This window comes from Coffea arabica, chromosome 6c (assembly GCF_036785885.1).
Source record: "Coffea arabica cultivar ET-39 chromosome 6c, Coffea Arabica ET-39 HiFi, whole genome shotgun sequence".
Classification (NCBI taxonomy): Eukaryota; Viridiplantae; Streptophyta; class Magnoliopsida; order Gentianales; family Rubiaceae; genus Coffea; species Coffea arabica.
Window position 1 is genome coordinate 54,320,651 of NC_092320.1, and position 19,997 is coordinate 54,340,647.

The 19,997-nt window shown below is 33.6% G+C and overlaps 1 protein-coding gene across 11 annotated transcripts in view; it reads left to right on the forward strand.

The window, feature by feature from the left end:
* The window catches only part of LOC113691712 (calcium-transporting ATPase 8, plasma membrane-type-like), a 39,531-nt gene that overhangs the window by 13,270 nt on the left and 6,264 nt on the right, over positions 1–19,997 (forward strand). For 3 of the 11 annotated variants that reach the window (XM_027209984.2, XM_027209989.2, XM_027209986.2), the window contains 22 exons: positions 6,157–6,417; positions 8,437–8,553; positions 8,640–8,679; positions 10,146–10,270; positions 10,365–10,496; positions 10,585–10,674; positions 11,043–11,112; positions 12,791–12,861; positions 12,937–13,020; positions 13,112–13,189; positions 13,275–13,346; positions 14,929–15,012; positions 15,102–15,184; positions 15,351–15,459; positions 15,552–15,607; positions 15,996–16,038; positions 16,177–16,260; positions 16,535–16,672; positions 17,276–17,341; positions 17,441–17,539; positions 17,748–17,855; positions 18,132–18,302. In XM_027209984.2, the coding sequence (XP_027065785.2) occupies positions 6,232–6,417; positions 8,437–8,553; positions 8,640–8,679; positions 10,146–10,270; positions 10,365–10,496; positions 10,585–10,674; positions 11,043–11,112; positions 12,791–12,861; positions 12,937–13,020; positions 13,112–13,189; positions 13,275–13,346; positions 14,929–15,012; positions 15,102–15,184; positions 15,351–15,459; positions 15,552–15,607; positions 15,996–16,038; positions 16,177–16,260; positions 16,535–16,672; positions 17,276–17,341; positions 17,441–17,539; positions 17,748–17,855; positions 18,132–18,302 (2,106 nt within the window). In that variant the 5' untranslated portion in view covers positions 6,157–6,231. The other 8 variants (XM_027209987.2, XM_072053906.1, XM_027209993.2 and 5 more) reach the window with 7 other exon arrangements.

Sequence of the window (19,997 nt, forward strand, 5' to 3'; positions counted from 1 at the left end):
TATATTTGGCGTGATAATATAATGCAGTTGTATATCAAAAAAATATATAATATGTACAGTAACTATACGAACCGAATGCAATACAACTGTTCCTACCCCATATTATCATCCCAATTTGTTTTTGTTGTTCCACCAATCACGTTAACGTTCCATCTATCTTGTGAACACACTAATGGTCTATGGTTGTTTTTTAGCCGTTTTTAGAAAAAAAAAAAAAATTTAGTATACGATATTTATTAGTAAACGTATCTAAGAGAAACAAGAATGTTTTGGAACGGTGTTTGAAATTTTTTTGAAAACATATTTTTGAAAAACATGGGAAGGAATTGGATTACGAGCTTTCTCAAGTTCTGAATCAAGGAGACCATGGTTAGAGAAATCATACCACCTACAAAACTTATTTGAGCTACTCTGGGAATATTAAACATTATGTATATATTAAATTGGCACTTGCAACGTACTTTGCATTATGTGGATTATGGATCTTATATCGAGTAATGTCTCTTTACTATAATATTGAAATTTAGTATATACGTTATAAATTAGAATCCTCTCCATTTACGAGCATTCATGTTGCATGATAGTTATGTAAAATCATTATGGTATAAGGACGTAGTTTTTGGGTAAAGAAACTAACGCTTACATATGTTGAATTATTGAAGTAAATGAAAGTTAAAAAAAAAAAATAGCGGAAATGCTGAAGAAATTGAAAATTAAAATACTAACTAAATAGAACGTCTTACAACAATTTAAAGGCTTTGATAGTAACACGAGTATGTATGCTTTAACTCAATCTTGACAGCAAGTCCAAACATGGTTTAGTACAAACACTAAGGAACCTTAGGTGTTTTCTAGAGATTTTCCCTGTTTGGATTGTCATATGAATAATTTAAATATGAAAATTAACAACAATCCTACATGTCCATTAATATTAACTCTAAAAACATAATGTATTCTAAATGTTCAATTATTTACTAATTTTTACAAATTTGTTTACATACTTTTACTATAATATGGTAGTATACATCAAATAATGTATCCCATATAAAAAACTTGGTAGATATTCTTTTTTTTTATAAGTATTCTTTTAGATAATTTAAATTTTTATAATTACCATAAACCTAGAACTATATATTTACATTTAATTAAGTAGAAAAGATCCAATAATCTGCTTTTTTTTTCATCAATAAATATTTAGTTTTCAGCAGTAACAATTAATTCTCTTTTTCACACTAAATTAATTCAAACTTAAGGAAAGAGATGATGAACAATTTGAATACTAATCAACGATATAGTGATGAAAGAAAGTAATTTATGAAATATGTAAGATTTAATAATTGTAATTTGAAAAAGGCTTTACTATAGTTCTATGTAATAATTTGATAGACTGTAGATATCATTAAGATAAAATTAGTTATTTTTAAAATTTATTTTAAAATTAAGGATAATTTTAAAACATATAATATAATATTTAATATGGGTAAAACCCAAATGACCCATAACCCGTTAATTCTCTTCAATTAGGCATGCCATAAAGGAGTGAGACACACTCTAATTAAAATAGCTACTTTCACACACACACACATATATATACACACAATAATAAAGTCTCCTAGTTGTTTGGTGTAAATTTTCCTGTAAATCTATCCAAATCCGAGTGGAATGCTACTCAACCCAACACTACTGTCTCAATCTGAAATACTATTCAACCAAAACTTCCTCAATCCAGTATCCACATCCTCTCTTACTTATCCCACTAAACTATTATTTCCCCCTTTTTACTCAATCAATCATTTTCCCATCACTTAATATTTTCTAATAACATTTTTAAACGAGGAGCACACGCATTTTTTGAGTGTGTCTCGATAATTAGCGGTAACAAAGGCTCGTCATGCTTTACAAGATTTTTTTAGGTGGTATGGAAATACGATCTTTTCTTCTTACTACTTTATTATCCCCTTTTTTGGCATATGAATATAGAGTCAATGAAATCTCGAAATTAAGATCTAAAATGCAAATTTCACTACCCGATTTGTTCCTGATGGTGAAATGGACAAGAAGAAACTCTTGTGTGATTTCAGAGCTGAAAATTGAAGAATATAATAGTTGCCGTCAAACAGTTAACCTACCGTGTTCCTTGTCTGGTAGAGAAAAAGTGTGACTAATAGCTCATGGTTTGATCAGATTCATTGTGTGTTTTCTACTAATTGAATTGGAAATTAAGGAGTGAAATTTCCAGGCAATTAAGTCCTTGTCTTCACTGAATTTCTAGTTTTTTTTTTCTAGCAATTGGATATTGAGGAGCAAAATTTCCGCGAAATTATCCTTATCTTCCATGAATGTCTAATGTTTTCTATGAATTGGACGTTAAGGAGAAAATTTTCGATGAAAGTAAGTCCTTATCTTCACTGAATTTCTTACCTTCCAATTGAAGTTTCTAAGGTAAATCCCTTACTTTCCAAGTGAAATTTCAAGGTATCCACTATCCACTATTATGGTGCGCTCCATCGAGGAAATAGGGCCTCCCCAGTTTCAATTCTGTCTAGTTATATAAACTAATAGAACTTTGGTGTAAATTGGTACAGTTTTGGTATAAATATGAATTATAACTGAGTTGGTGAAAAACTTACGATTACATAAAAAATATTTTAGTTTACACTGAAATTGTGACAATTTACACAACTAGATAGAACTGGACAGAACCTCTAATTATCCGTTTGAATTAGCTGTTTTTAGGAGTGTTTTTGAAAAATTTTGTTGTAACAACGTATATAAAAAAATTTTACTATAAATATTTTTGAAATATTTGATATTGTATAGATGAAATATTTTTTGAGTTATTTTTATTTATATATTACTATATCATTGTATTTAAAAAACTTGTTTTTGAAAAAATAGTCAATTCAAACGGAGCCTAGAAGAAACCTCAAATCCGCTTTTATCAACTGTGATTTACCCCTCCAAATCAGTCTTTACGAAACGAAGAAGAAACCTATTCTGTTTGGGCAAATATATACTTCAGTAAACCTGAACTAATATTTTAGATGTTTTAAATAATTGAACTACTTGCATTATTTTTTGCACCTTCTAAAAAATTACAAATTTTTAAAGCATATCGGCTTACAAGACTATTTATGTCAAAGTAGACTAAGGTCTTCTATTTGTGTGTTGGGTGATCAACAAGGAAGATCCAACTTAATGAATTACTCAAAAGTTAGTATTAGGTATTTGGGAATTAAAAAACAGTTACTTACCACATAACTACCCAACACCTTTTTGGGGGCACACCTTCTCCAGAAGTAATTTCCAAAAATTGATTGATTTCTTACTTCTACCCCAAGCAAAATCATAAAGGTAAATTACTTTGACTTTTGCCATCCATTTACTTTTTTTTTTTTTAATATCACTCCAAAAATTATGTTTAGTCTAACATAAAGTTCACCAATAGAGTGTACTGAAATTGGTAGTCTTGTAATGATACTTTTCTTTATGTCAACCTTATCGTCTCAATGAACAAATAAAATGTAAGGTTGATTTTGTGTATATTATGAAGTTGCAAACCATAACTTCAAGGATTAACCCACATTAGTACCTTTTATTTGCCAAATATTCGCGTTAGTCAATGTCTTAAAATCAGCTTGAACGCGCCATCATGTCATATTAGAACATTATGAAAAGAAAAACATCCACGCATGGCTTATAAACAAATAGTTGACAATAGGTATCAAGAGGGGGAGGAAAAAAAAGCAGTTAAAATAAGTTTATGGATTAGCACTGTCATACATATCATGAATAAAATATACTATCAGCGTTGTATGAGGAAAAAAAAATACACTGTCAGCGTTGAATGAATGATAAATTCAAATTTTGCATACATATCATGAATTAAATGATGATAATGTATACATTTTCGGTGTATATAAGATTTATTCTAAATTTATTTATATTTTATTTCTTATGTATTCCAATTGCAAAATAGTGTTTTTTTCTTCGATATACTTGAGCTTTTACACAACAATTATAATAATTTGTTTTACATTTTACTTTTCTTAGATATCTTTGAACATTTTTCCACATTTCTCAAAAATTTGAATTGCAAGATTTGAGTGACTAGAAAGAAGTACTATAAAGCATCTCTTCTACATAATACTTATTAAAATCATTTTAGCAAAAGACGTTGACTTGAAAGCAATCCAAGTAATTCTACCTGTACCAACAAATGAGTCGATTCACAAACGTGGCTCAACTTAATTCAATACTCACTAATCAAAAATTTGAAACGACCTGCATTTAGAAAAGTACCTACAAGCACCCGTATTTTTCTCCGAACTTGATCATAGGATGCAAATTGGACCGTTCTCGTTCGAGTTCAAGAGTTGACTCGTTCAGTCGTCTGTAGCCTTCAATTGGATTTTCACCTCAATTTCCTCTACCGTACATGTTTTTCCACATTGAGCATTGAGGGATGCGGACAGATGTAAGACTTATGGTAACACATTTTCTTCCATGAAATTACACCGTCAATTTCGCCGAACCGTCTCACAAATTGCAACTTCTTATATTATTGTAACTTATTGGTACCTATCAGAGTAATTACCCAAAAGTTTTGATTAGGGTGTGCGTTAGGTACAAATTCGATTATTTAATTATTTGAATTTGATTTTTTTTGATTATTTCACTTGTAAAATTTTAAGTCGCTCTCAATTTAGAATTGGAAATTACAAAATTTATTCGATTACCGAATTGAATTCGAAAATGATTATGAAGCTGGTTATAACCAAATTAGATAGTAATTTTGACATAATTAAATGGGATTCATTTGTATAGTTGTATACACTTAATCACTTATAATTTACAAATGATGTATTGTATTAAACTTACATTTGTTTTTATTTTTTTTATATAACTTAAATGTTTAATTTGTAAATAACTTGATTGCTTTCAACGGTGAATGCTAACAAACTAATATGTTGACATGCAATTCATATACATTCGCTTAGACTGCTTAATCATACTGCTTAGTTACTTACATTAAACAAGATTAGTGATTAGAAAATATAAATTCACATATTGTATATGTAATGTAAATTTAGAGTATATTAATACTTGCAAATTAAAAGTTACACATTCAAATATTTAATAACCCATGCTGAATCAATGTCTAAATTCTAATTAATAATTATATTTAATATTTAGTACTATACTTATTATATAATTCTAGTTATGTATAAAACGGTAAGTATTATAATTATGTATTATTGTATATTTATATTATTATAATCATATAATAAATACTAAAATAGTATATTATAAATCATTATTTATATTTTTTATTATAGGTACATAATAATACTATATATTATCTATTATTAATAGTTTATACCTATATAATATATTAATAGTATATAACATTTATCTCTATAATATATAATTTTATAAACTAATTTGGTATTCGAATACAATAATATATTATCTTATTTTATTTTATTGAATTTAAATTTAAAATTGATTATTACCAAATTAAAAATTTCATTATCTATTTCATATCATATTAAAATTCAGTAAATTTGATAAATACCATTTTATACTAAATATTGAATACCCTATTTCAAATTACCAAATTAAAAATAAAATTGGATATGAATTTGGTATATACCAAGATTGCTCACCTCCAGTGCTGACACCCTTTTGGAATTAAAACAAGGGTAAAAAACAGGAACTGTTTTAAAAGTGTTTTTCGCGAGCGAAACTTCCCCGAAATTTCCTTCTATTCTTGTCTGCTCCTTCGACCTCATTCTCTCTCCTGCGGTTCCCAGACGGTAAATCGAATCACTCCTTTTCTTCATCTCTCTCTAGATTGCATTAAGAATTAAGGAAAGTATTAATATTAATCACTGAGTAACTGCCTTGATTGTGCATATTCTCTTGATTTTTTATGCATATATATATGTATGGCTCACATGAGCCGGTGAATTGCGGGACTTTTGATGCATATGCATTTTGGTCGGTTGTCTTCCTCCGACAGCAACCAAACCCTAGCGCATTCTCCGAAGCAGAATTTCTGGATTTTACTGTAGTTTTCTCAGCATTTGTGATCTTTTGTTGGATGAAAATTTATGAGTCCGTTTGAGAGTGCAACTTGTTTTCGAAAAACAGTGCAAATTATTTTCCAATCGGTGTCATCTCTCCTGCGACAGCATTTAAAGAAATTCAACGCCAACAGAAAGAAGAATGAGTGAGGATTTTAAGCCTGCGTCGCCGTATAGGCGGTATCGGAACAGCGACACTGATTTGGAGTCTGGAATCGGCCGTGTCGGCAATGGCTCTACTGACGACGACGACGAGGGGACTTCTGGAGGGCCTTTTGATATTTTTCGCACCAAAAGTGCCCCTATTGATCGGTTGAAGAGGTGGCGGGTATGTGTTGTAGTTTTTATTTTTATTTTTTGTTTGCATTTTTGTAATTTTTAGTTCTTTTATTTCTGGCAATGTAAGTGGATTTAGTGTAGCGAAAGATTGTTTGGTAGAAAGTTTTGTTGAGCGAATTTTTGGTTACTAGAATTTTGTCTAGGAATATTTTTGCAGAAATTTTGGAAAGAGTGAAAGCTGATAGAGTGTGGAGAATTTGTGGAAAAGGAAGTTAAACATGGGCGAGTGAAGTTGATAGCAATGGGTGAGGTATAGATACAGAGGTTGGATTATTAATCGGAAAGGAGATATTTTTTCAATACTATTTGGTGATGGCTTTTCATAGCAGAATAAAAAGAGTGGGATCTTAGTAAAGGCCTCCGTTGCGAATATTGGATATAACATACAAATTGCAAAATTATAGTTGTAAAAAATTGGAGGAACTTGGTTTGATGCAGGATGTGGTGTAGTGGATATCTGCAATATTGTAACAAATACATATATCTATTGTGTTGCTTAAAATTTCTTTGATTATAAATAACCTGTTCAGCTTATCTTTTGGAGTCTTAGATGTAGCTGTTTGTATCCTCGGACATGCATCTTAAGCTAAAAGGGTTACATCCTTATACAGGATCATGGCCCTTTAAGTTTCAGAAGTTCAGTTATTTGCTTCTCTTCTGTGCAGCTTCAGCTTCTGTGTTTCTGATTTCAGTTGATAAACTTCAGTGTCACCTCAACTTCTCATTTTAAACTAAAGATTATCCTCCTTCAGCCTCTAGTTTGTAATTGATAGCTAAGCAAGAAAACAGCAGTTATCCAAATAATTGATGTAATAAGATTTTGTTGGTATCCATCTAAAAATTTTTCTGAAATTCCAGACTTGACATATATGAAATCTGTCCAGCACAAGTAGTTGGAAGATGGTTCCCCAAGTATTGCCAACTTTAGTATATTGTGAAATATCTCAACAATTAGAGCACTTATTTTGCATATGGTCTTTGTGAGTCGAGGTTTAGGTTAACAAGGCTTCAGACCAAGTAGTAGTAACTAACTATGGTTGTCATGACAATTCTTTTATTTTTAGCCTGAAAGAAGGCTTTGAATGGGGCTCTAGATTAGCTAATGTGTACCTATGGCATATAGCATGGCATACTGTGTGGCAGAGATTTCTTTTTGAGTTATTGTAATGTTCTTCTTACATTGATAAAAGGTTTAATAACTTTAACTGAATGAGAGCGGATTGAAGAGGGAAAAAATTTAGGTATTGGGAGTAAAATAGAGTTTATGAGAACATGATAGATTCATAAAATCGAAGGAACTTGAAGAAAAATTCCAAGGGCAAGAAGCTGAAATGGTTGAGTAGAAGTTTAGAGCTGCAAATTGATTTTCAAGAAATGCTCTGACTGATGCTAAGTGTCAAGACTGTAGCTGTCAATTTGAGTACTTGACAGACAATTAATGTAGGGAAATAAAAAAATTCCGCAAAGGAAAGCAATCTAACGATTAGAACTGAACTCGTCAGATGCTTGTGAATGCAATGAAGTGGTTGGAAATGAAAGAAAAGAACACGAGAGTTAGAGAATATTGAGCAACAGTACAGCTGGAGAGCTTATTTACTTGCTTCTCTATGTAATTTTCTGAATAACAGTATTTTTGAACATGATTAATAATTATGATCACATGTAGAGATGCGATTAAATGATGAGTATTTGAGTTAGTAATGTAAGTTGCTGTATTGAGAATTATAAGCTGAGGATGTTATTGTGTCTTACTTCGAAACATGATTAATGTGCCCAACTTCTCAATGTAATTTTCTAGACAACGGCATTTTTGAACATGACTAATACTATTTGAGTTTGGAATATAAGTTGCTGTATTGAGAATATAAGGCGAGGATATTAATGTGTCTAACTTCGAAGTTTGCAATGAAAGAAGGGCACCATTTTAGTTATGTTATTTCTTGGAAAGTTTCTTTGGGAGAATGTTGCCGATTGTTTGACAAATGGATTTCCTGTTTATATTTTTCAGCAAGCTGCTCTTGTGCTGAATGCATCTCGACGGTTTCGCTATACATTGGACTTGAAAAAGGATAAAGAGAGGAAGCTACTTTTAGCTAAGATTAGAACGCATGCACAAGTTATTCGGGTGAATATTGGTTCTCAATTCTTTTTGGAGAATTATCATTCTTATTTTTTTGTGTATCTCATGTTAATGCACAACACTTTTATCAGGCTGCTGTTCTCTTCCAAGCAGCTGCACAAGGTGTGGATGGTAAATTACTTGCTCTATTGTTTTGTACAGTTTATTTGTTGTTCAGGGTTTTGGCTTCAATGCAAGATGCAGAATTTAGACTAAGAAGAGTTTTTATGCTGCTTCTCCTTGTACTCATCTTCATCCATTCCTCATGGGTGGAAATTCTTTTTTCAGATAATATTTTATTTTTCAGGCTTTCTTTGAGCATCTTTGAACTTTTCGAGCAGGGGGGCTAGCTATTTGACACATACAGACAATAGGAATTTCTTCTTGTTCACATTTAGTTTGACTATTGACCTGCAATGCCTGTGCAATCCCTATCTCTCCTGTATCTTTGCAAATTTTGGTCCTAGATCTGTCTTTTGTCTCTATAATTCGGTTGTCATGCATGGTTGTATGCTTTTTGGTTTAATTTATTTGTGGCTGGAGGCTTTTTTAGCTCGAAGCCGTTGACTTTTTACATTCTGCCTAAGCAATGATGCGATTTCTTTGTTGTGGAGCATGCTTTGCTATTCTTTTGAAAGTCATTTCATCATTAAATGTACACTGGCAATATGATTTCTTCGATACTTGATGTGGTTTTCTTGCATAGGATGAGATGACTTGGAAGTGTTGCTACTTCAAGCCTGTGTGGATCTTGAACATGAGAAATATTTGTTGAGTGTTTTGCCTATAAAGGTTGATGCTACTTTTTGAGTAATGGTTTTCCTCATGTTCTGTTTTGCACATGCAACGGAATTCCTTATTGAGGGGTGACAAACAACGTCCAAGGCCATGGATGTTGAGTATTTGTGTGATTATCTTGGGACATCAACTTGACACCTCCGCCATCGAATGATGTAGATAACATTCAGTAATGCTGTTAAACTAAATAGACTCGTAAAATGCATGGAGAACAATTTATTTGCGAAAGGTTGCTTGTCACTGATATGGTTGATGCGGGAGTAGTATTGGCAGCTGACTTGATGTTTTAGTGTTTTAAGTCATGACTTTTGCTAGTAAAATGTAAAGCTAACATTTGAAATCTCTGTTTCTATTTCTTTACTTTCATCTCAAGTTTCATTAAAACTAATGCTTTGTCATTTTAGTTGGTCTGTCCAATTTGATCCTGTCAATGTCGCTTTTACTGCACTTAATGTACAAGTGTTTTACTGGAAAGCATAAAAGTTCAAGATGCATAGAGTTTTTGCTTCATACTTCTGGGTTTTTAGTTGGCCTATGCAATTTGATCCTAATAAATGTTTTACTGGAAAGCATAGAAGTTCAAGATGCATAGAGTTTTTGCTTCATACTTCTGGGTTTTTAGTTGGCCTATTCAATTTGATCCTAATAAGTGCTTTACTGGAAAGCATAAAAGTTCAAGATGCATAGAGTTTTTGCTTCATACTTCTGGGTTTTTTCCTTGCTTATCTCCATTGTCTTTCAAAGGCATTACATGTATTGCAAGCACTGAACATTTTGGTCATGTATGTCTGTAATTTTAGTGCCAGGATCCCCTTTGAAAAAGCCTCCTACACCGACTCGTACTGGAGATTTTGATATCAGCCAGGAGGAGCTTTCTCAAATGTCAAGAGAGCATGAGATTTCTGCATTGCAGCAATATGGAGGGGTTAGTCCAATGCAACGATTTTCCTTTTTCTCCTACTGTATCAAGCATCATGCACATCTATGAATTTGTTTATTTTTCTGTGTATTACGATCAGGTTAAAGGTGTAGCTGAAAAGTTAAAAACTAGTCTTGAGAAAGGAATTCGTGGGGATGAGACAGATTTTTTGAAGCGGAAGAATATATTTGGATCCAATACTTATCCGCGGAAGAAAGGGCGAAGCTTTTGGGTATGTTACTGCAAATCGTTGAGTTATTGAACCATTTGCATCATGAGCTGTGCCTCGTTAACTTGCTTATTTGTGAGTTGTGTTATAGAGGTTTCTGTGGGAAGCTTGTCGAGACACTACTTTAATCATCTTGATGGTAGCTGCGGCTGCTTCTTTGGCCCTTGGGATAAAGACAGAGGTAAGCTTAATTTTTGAGTTTGCTCTAATTATTATTATTATTTTTTTAATTTTAAGGATAAGTTCACTCTTAATACTTATTTTGAATTGAGAATTGTAAGCCCTATAAAGTTTTTTCTGTTTAATAATTTTGTTGTACTACTATATGTTTGAGATCATGATTTTGTTAGTTGTATGAATTTTAAATCTTGTCTTTTGATTTTCTGACAAGAATGGTATCTGTCCCTATCAAATTCTTATAGATTAAAGTATTTTTTTAATATACTTGTGATTTACTAGCTAATCTGAGTGGAAAATGGAAAATGCTGACATGTTTTGATTGGTTAATTTTGATTTGGTCTTGCCATAGTCTAATATGTTGTTTTCCAGGGTATAAAAGAAGGATGGTATGATGGTGGAAGTATCGCGTTGGCTGTCTTTATCGTCATTGTTGTAACAGGTATTATGACAAGTTTAGCAAAGAAAGTTGGTACAATGTGTGGTTAATTAATGACCAGAAATGCAGTTAATTTCGATTCTGTGGAGAACTGAATGAAATGTATTACATCCATATTACAAGTTTATCCTAAGGTGTTGCTATGGTGTAGCGTTTCTCTCATTTGTTTTAATTCTGGACTTCAATAGGTTGCTTGTAGGTGTAATATTGGGAAATACAGCAAACACTCATCTGACAAAATCCTTATTGAACCTCTAAAGGAAAGTTTTCTTTGGTTTTGGAGCTTCTTTACATCAACCCTGCTGTCTGACTTCCTCTTGAGGTCATTAAGAGTTATGGTCAGTCAGAACAAAATGTTCCTCATTTTACTTGTCTCAACAATAGAAGACACTATTTTTATATGATACTTTTTGCAAGTAGTCATGTAATAAGAACTTGTCACCCCAGCAAGATCTGGTCCAACGCTATAAAGTAGTTGGTAGTTTAAATTCATGAGGCTCCTTTGGGTTTCCCTCGGAAGACAAGTAAAGAAGCGCCATTCCTGGTGTAGGAGACAAGCTAAATTTGTGGTTTAACAAAGACATTTTTTCTTGCAGAATGTTAAATAAAGTGTTAATTATGTTTCACGTCAGGACTTGAGTGCATTATTAAACTGAATTCTCATACTACAAGGCAATTTTGTCATGGAGCCAGAATTAGCTAATTGTTTCAAAAGTCTGTTATCTTTTTTGACTAGTCAAATCTCAATTGTCATATAGACCATTTAGCATCATTTTAGAAGCAAGTCAATATAATGATGAGTTAAGCAATCGACTTGACACAAATTTTTGGAAGCACAACCAAGTAACTCAGAGCAAGTCCCACTTTTGTTTTGACATAGCCAATGTCTGGTGCTGTAGTTCGTTGGATTTATTTATTGTGCATATACAACTAAACTGGCCCAAAAATGATTTGTTAACATATAGTAATTCTAGATAGATCTTGGAAACTTTGTATCCCTATGCCTTTACATAACATGAGAATGTGTTGTTCAAATACATTATTCCTTGTGAGAGTATGCTTCTGGTGGACGAAAGTTATTTCTCTATGATTAGAAAAGAGGAATGGCATTTGGGATTTGTACCTCATGTTCTTGGTTTTTCCTAACAAAATAGGGTAAAGTGTGCTCCTTGAACTATAACATTTGTTTTAGTCCTTATTGCCAAGGTTTGTATCATGCTGGGTCCATTTGTAGCTGCATCTTAGAGCAAGTTTATAGATTTGTATGTACATCTATTTATGACATCACAATCATCTTTCCAGCGTGGAAGTAAATGGCTTTTTACCTTGTCAATGGAGTGCAGTAGCTGTGCATCATGGCCCAGTTCCCACTGCACTTTGTATTTATAGCTCTGTGCAATTGTGTGCATTTTGATGCACTCATCTATACTTTGGAAGAGAACTTGTCTAAATAAATTCTGTTTGAACTTTGTAGAATTGTTGTCCTTGGTTACTTGTACCATGCACTTGCATATGATTTTAATGGTTAATGTTTAAGTTTATTGTGGTCCATTGGGTTGCAGCACCTCTCATTGTCAATCTTGATGACATGCATATACCTGAATGCCTTATTTGTTATGGTTCCTTGGCACTTCCAACTTTAGTTTGTCAGCATAATATTATTTCAATTCTCATTCTGTAGCCATCAGTGACTATCGGCAATCACTCCAATTCCAAAGTTTGAATGAAGAGAAGCAAAATATACATTTGGAGGTTTGTAATCTACAACCCTGTGCTGTTCGTTGGAGCCTTTGTCCACTCTCATAATTTGAGAAATTTGAATTGCAGGTGGTTAGAGGTGGGAGAAGAATCGAGGTTTCAATATTTGAGATTGTTGTTGGTGATATCGTACCTCTCAAAATTGGTGACCAGGTGGTTATGAACTTTATTTTTTCTCATGTTCTGGATTTTTACTATCCTTGTGGTTGCACCTTTATGCTTACATACTTCAAATTTTTTACAGGTACCTGCTGATGGAATTTTGGTTTCTGGTCATTCTCTTGCAATTGATGAATCAAGTATGACTGGGGAGAGCAAGATTGTAAGTGTGAATGTGGCAATTTATTCCAGTACATATTGGGTATGAGTCTTGCTATTGTTGATTGAGCCAATAATTTTTCTCACAGGTTCATAAGGATTCAAAGGCACCATTTCTTATGTCCGGTTGCAAAGTGGCTGATGGTTATGGAAACATGCTGGTAAAGAGGATGAAGATATTTTATGATTCTTGTTTACTAAAAAATATTTACGCTGTGGTTTTATCTCTTGTGGCATTTTCTGAAAATTTCCTTTTGATGAACATGGAGGAATGCACTTCGAACTGGTCACAACATACTTAACAATTCCTGGATTAATGGCAGCATAATAAGCACAAACTCTGTCATTTCATTTTGCTTTAGATATAATTAATTAGCACTCAGCAGTTCAACACCTTGAATTGCAAGCACCATTGGCAAACTTAGCAAAACTGATCTGGCGAGCGTAGGGAACCAATGTATTTTTGATCTCTTGCCCTTCATTATTGAACTGATATGAAGGATTTATGTAGATTCTCTGGAAACATGATTGGTCGCTTCTTATTTCAAAATTTTTGTGCCTTTCCATTTTACACCTAATAATGCTTGCAGCTTTATTTGCTTGGTTTCAATTCCATTGGTCCAAAAATAAATCTCCATTTTTTTTAAAATTATAGCCTGTTGCATGTTTTTTGTATTTGTCATTCTTTTCCTGTGAATTTTATTAGCTAGAAGGTGGTAGGTTGCTTTCTGATGACTTTTTGATTGGGGTAATGCTAATGGGAGTATGCTTATTTTCCCATGTCAGTAGTATTCTTGAGAAACTTTTAGACCAGTCATCTTTTCCAACTGATACTGGGATTGTACATGGTCATATTAGATTTGTTACAGTTGGTAAAGTCCAATTGGTTTTTAAGGTGTGTTGAAAGTTAGTTATGTAGGATTCTTTGGCAAGGCACGAGTGCTTAGTAACTTGTGTTAGTGCTTGTTTGTTGGTGGTCGTTCAGACAAATATAAGTTGTCTACGTGATTGAAGCATGTTAGCGCCCTATGCTTAGATATTCAGTGTGGATTTAAAAACCAACTATGGGTGCATGAACTCATTTCTTAGAGCCTGAACCATTATGACAAATGATTTAGGAAGTTGCTTCTATCCATTTTACTATTGAATTTCTGGAATAATATATATCTGATGTAGAACAGAACTTAGGGATGTTGCAGGGGAGCCCCTGTATAGTTCCATGCTTCAGTTCAGGCACATCTCTGTAAATATTGTGGTCGACATGTTCTACTAGCCTTGCATCGTTGAAGCAATTTCTTGGGGTTACCTTAGGAGTAGAAACAAGCAGTTTGTTTGGATGCCAATTTTTTTTTTTTTTTTTTTTGCCAAAAAATATTTGCTTGCATCACGAAAACATTTTCCAACCACCTTTTTATATTCCCAACCAATTTTCATCTCACATCCATCACATCATAGAAAATGCTATTTTGTTATTTCAAATAATGTCTTGTCCAAATGCATCCCAAGGTTTTTGGAATATCTTGCCTTTGAAAGGCAATCAGAGATTGGATTGCTAGACTGGATATGTTAGCATTATGATATGAAATTACTTTTCTGTTTAGACTATTAGGATAAGTGCAGACTAGAAACTTGCGCTATTTTCCTTCTCCTATACATTCATCATTGCTCATAATCTTTTGGCTAGATGTTCTTTGTGTATTATTGTAACTTTGAGCTGCAAATTTGGATTACTGTATGTTGCAGGTAACTAATGTTGGGATAAATACTGAATGGGGCTTGCTGATGGCTAGTATTTCCGAAGACAATGGTGAAGAAACACCACTACAGGTGTTTTCTTTGTTAGATGTTAACATGGTGTCTTCATTTTGATTGTAGCCATGATTTAAGCCTGACTATAGTGTATGATACGTTCTTAGGTGCGGTTAAATGGTGTTGCAACATTCATTGGTATAGTTGGTCTTGCTGTAGCTGCAATTGTTCTCATTGTCCTTTTCATCAGGTTGGTTTACACTTGTGTGATTGTTTTCTGTTTGTCCTCTTAATCTACCTTGAAATCATGTTTTATCTTCTGCAACTTAAAATCTGAATTTCGTTTTATTCTCTTAATCTACCTCACAATCATGTTTATATTCTGCAGCTTACAATATTGTGTTGTTGTTGTATAGATTTTTTACTGGCCATACTTATAACACTGATGGAAGTCGCCAGTTTAAAGCTGGGAGAACTAAAGCTAGTACAGCTATAGATGGAGCCATCAAGATTTTTACTGTTGCAGTATGTACTCTGCTCATTTAATTTCCTCTTTAGTTGTCTAAGTTTGAATATGCCAATTTCAAGTTTTTGACTAATATTGGAAGGACCTGTAGGTGACCATTGTGGTAGTTGCTGTGCCAGAAGGGCTTCCTTTAGCTGTGACTTTAACGTGAGTTTGAATCATGATTCCTACCCTCGATTTCAACCACTCTTTCTCTTCTCAGTCCAATGATATGCAATGCTGCTAGTTGTATATGTGCATGATATTCATGTCCAGTAAGTGCTGTCATTAGGCATTTGTTGTTTAACTGGTTAGTCCCTCACGATTTACTGGTTTTTCTTGCTTAAATTTAGCCATTTTTCTATTCCCACTATATGCTTTTTATCTTTTATCTCATCTCAGTCCATTTGAACCTGCTTCAGTTGATCTGATCAAATAGCATGGGTGGCCTTGGCAACAAATGCATGTGCAAATGCATGTGTATATATGCATTACATGCCGATATACTTGTAATTCAATCATTTTCTAAACTTTGGGATCTAAAATTTTCCTGTAGGCTTGCTTATTCAATGAGAAAAATGATGAGGGACAAGGCCTTGGTAAGTAAATATTATCTCCCTTCTGGCTGTTTTCATGGACTTTGATTAGCTTTGTCTTTTACTTAGTTACATTGGGAGATAGTTGTATAAAGGGGTGCCTGCTACTGTTTTGATTACACACTCTTGATTAAAATGTAGGTAAGGAGGCTTTCAGCTTGCGAGACAATGGGCTCTGCTACCACCATCTGCAGTGACAAAACAGGAACCTTGACTTTGAATCAGGTCAATTTACACTATCCACCTTTTGCTAATTTTCTTCTTGTCATATCAGGTCAATTTTCTTCTTGTTTATCTTCCTGGACTCTTTCCATCTCCTCTAGTTATCACTGTCCTTTTGTGTTTATTGTTGTCCTTGGGTTTCAGTACCTCTTGGTGGGATTTTCTCCTTTTCTGCTGTGTCTGTAATTTTCAGTACCTATTGGCAGGTCTGGACCATAGAGAAAGATTTAGAATTTCTGTCTTCTCGTATGGATCACAATTCTTTTCTAATCTACAGATGACTGTGGTTGAGGCCTATGTTGGTGGGAAAAAGGTTGATCCGCCTGACGATAAGTCACTTTTGCCTCCTGAACTTACTTCTCTTCTTACTGAAGGCATTGCACAGAATTCTACTGGCAGTGTGTTCTTGCCTGAGGTAGGTCAATAATTTGATTGATATAAAATTGTCATTTGGTACACAACTTTTTTTTCCATGGAGTTCTTGTATCATGCTTTTCTCTGCATACATGATTAATAGGATCAGTGGCTAAAAGTAGACCATTATAATTGAGCACGAAATCTATTAGTTGCTACAGCTTTAATCCCTGGAAAAGCTGAGAAACCCTGATCATGTGCTGGACCGGGATATAAGATTTTGCATGTAGGATGTAAACTTAAAGCGTTTAGATCAGCTGAGATTTGTAAAACATCCATCTTCTTTGATTTTCCCTTGCCTTTTGGGAGGCTTTGACTTCTTGTGACAGCTAGGAAAGGAACCCGAATTAGTTATGAAGATTATAGAACATATCAATTTGAGCCAATTTTCCAAGGGAACACCTTCTCTCCAAAGTATTTACTTCGTTTGAAGCGTCAAAAAAGAAATTTGTCTATATTGTGAAGATTTGTCTTGGTTTTGGTAGTGATTACTTTTCGCTTCTTGTTGACTCCCAAGGATGTCCTGTTTTTATGTGAAGCTTTTGTGTTTATATAATTAAATGAGGAAGTAAAAAATATTAACTGATTGTGATGGTTAACACAGGGTGGTGGAGATGCAGAGGTCTCTGGTTCACCAACTGAAAAGGCTATTCTTCAATGGGGATTAAATGTAATTCCCCAATCTCATTCTGGCTGTTAATTACCATTCTTTTCTTATGCTCCTATTTGGTCAGAATATTGGTTTTATTAATAGATTGCCTTTTTGTAGCTTGGGATGAACTTTGACGTTATTAGATCAAGTTCATCAATCATCCATGCTTTTCCATTCAACTCAGAGAAAAAGCGAGGAGGTGTTGCTGTGAAACTGGTAATGAGAAATTCCGCCACAAAATTCTGATACTTGCTTAACGTGCCACACTAATTTACTTTCTTGTGATTCTGTTTCAAGGTCTTTTGCTTAGCATTCTTAACTGTTAAGGATTAAATTGTGGATATAAAAAGTTGAATATAATGTAAGATTGTTAATTTTGCAGAATTTTGGTCATCACACTCCTGTGTTTTTGTTATTTATGCAGCCAGATTCTGACATTCATGTTCATTGGAAAGGGGCTGCTGAGATTGTGCTTGCTTCATGCACTGCTTATATGGATGAAAATGATGGCATCCAACCGATTGAAGAAAAGGTCTGACAAAATCATTCATTTTTTTTTATTCTTTTTCTTCACACACTTGCAATTCTGTTATTCTTTATCTGTTGTATAGTTTTTTGTTTTCTAAGTCTGCTTTGACATTCATTTAAAATGACTGACTTTTAACCATCCTCCATGTATTGATGTTGAATATCCTGATTAAATTGAAAGCTTATGCATTTGAGCATAACTTTTTAAACCTCTGGTTCAAACTAGTTATCCTATTTCTTTTGATTTTTTGTATCTCTCTCTTTCTGTGTGTATCTACAGGTGTTAGATTTTAAGACAGCAATTGAGGATATGGCTGCTAGAAGTTTGCGTTGTGTTGCTATTGCATATCGCCATCATGAAGGCAAGGATGTTCCAACAAATGAGGAGGAACTCAGTAATTGGCAGTTACCTGAGGGGCAGCTTGTCTTGCTTGCTATTGTTGGTATCAAGGTACTCTCGCGGTCCTATTTTTGTGGGCCAGATATTGTTTGCTAGCTGTCAGAAGGAAATTGTTCAGCACCAATAGTCTTAGATTATTGATCGTCAAGTTTCCATAAAATTCCTCCATAAAGCTTTTTGACTGTAAAAATGTTCAGTTCTGTTGGGAAGGTAAACCTGCTATATTTTGTCAAAAGTGACTGGTGGATTATATGTGCTCCTCTTTTAAGTGTGCCTGGTCAAAGTTGGAAAGGAAAATGATATGAGGGGACTACTTGTTATCATTTTTAAACTTGTATTGGAAAATGCTGGTCATTTTTTAATATTTCAAATGTTGGACACTATTAAGACTTACTTCCCATTTTGCAAAAATTCTTATATTGCCTTTGTCGTTTGGGCAAAATGTGCACTAAATGATTGTTTCACTGTCTGGATTTGCTGCATTTTGTCTTCTTGCCCTCCACTTCTAAAGTTACTTTTAAGTTGGATCATAAAGTTTGTGGTAGACATTAATCTGCACTGATGTTATAATGCTCAATGTCCAATTATTCATATATAACTTGTGTGAAATTATGCAATTACCTTTTTTGTTTGATAGACCACTAGATTCCTTTCCTGTACTTGTCTTTTAGGCTTGGAAGCAATTATTGACTGCCAGTATTGGAAGCTTAAGACATGCTTCTGTTTGCCCATTTATTGATTATTTCACGCTTGTCTGACCCAGGCTTTGGGTCTAATGAATGGTTTCAGCTCTCTGGTTGCCCAGCTAGAAGTTGAATACTTGTTCCATTTATAGTGGAGCATTTCCATGCCTTGTCTATTTTAGTTGAGCTCATATATTTTTTCCAAGAATATCTAATGCTTATAATGTATATACATATTTTGGCTTAATATTTTCATTTTATGATAACCAAGAATCTAAGGGTTCGTTTGGGAGTGGAGGAGTTGGATAGAAAAGAAAGGGAAAGAAGAGAAAGTTTACTTTTGCTTCATTGGTTAGTTTGAAGTAGGAAAGAAAAGAAAGGAAACGGAAAGATGAATAGTTATCAAAATGCTTCCTCCCAAATCGGAAGGAAATGGGAAGAAAGTTTGGAGAAAGCTTGATAATTTTTTTAAAATGCCTATTTTGTCCTTAAAAAGGTTTTAAACAAATGTTTAATGACTTCTATGTCCAAAATCATTCCACTAATTCTCAAAACTCCCAAACAATATAACAATCTCTTCTCTTCTCTTCTCTTCTCTCATAACTTAAGCTTTCCCTTCTTTTCTTTTCTATCCTAAACTCCCAAATTAAGCCTAAACTTCGGCTTTTCCAAATGTTTCGAATTATAGCTCAATAATGAAACTTGCTCAAGCTCAAGCTAAGGCAATTGAATTGGGTTAGAGCCAAGTGCTTAATTGTTTGTCTTTTATTGTTTTTCTAGCAGTCCTATCTGATGGTCCTATCATGTGGACACACAAAAGGAAACTTTGTTCTCTTAAACACCTGTTTCCCATCCCCCATCCTTTCCACATCCTCTCTGTCCCAGCTGATTATACTGGTTGTTCTTGACAAAGATGCTTTGGATTCTGTTGTACTTCCTCCTGTGTTTCTGCTTGCTCATTTAGGCCAGTGGTTTTCATTTTTTTTTCCTAATTTGATTTTCTTATTCCCTTTTTATTGTTTTGCATTTCTTGGAAACTTGATATTGTTTGGGGTGGTATGGA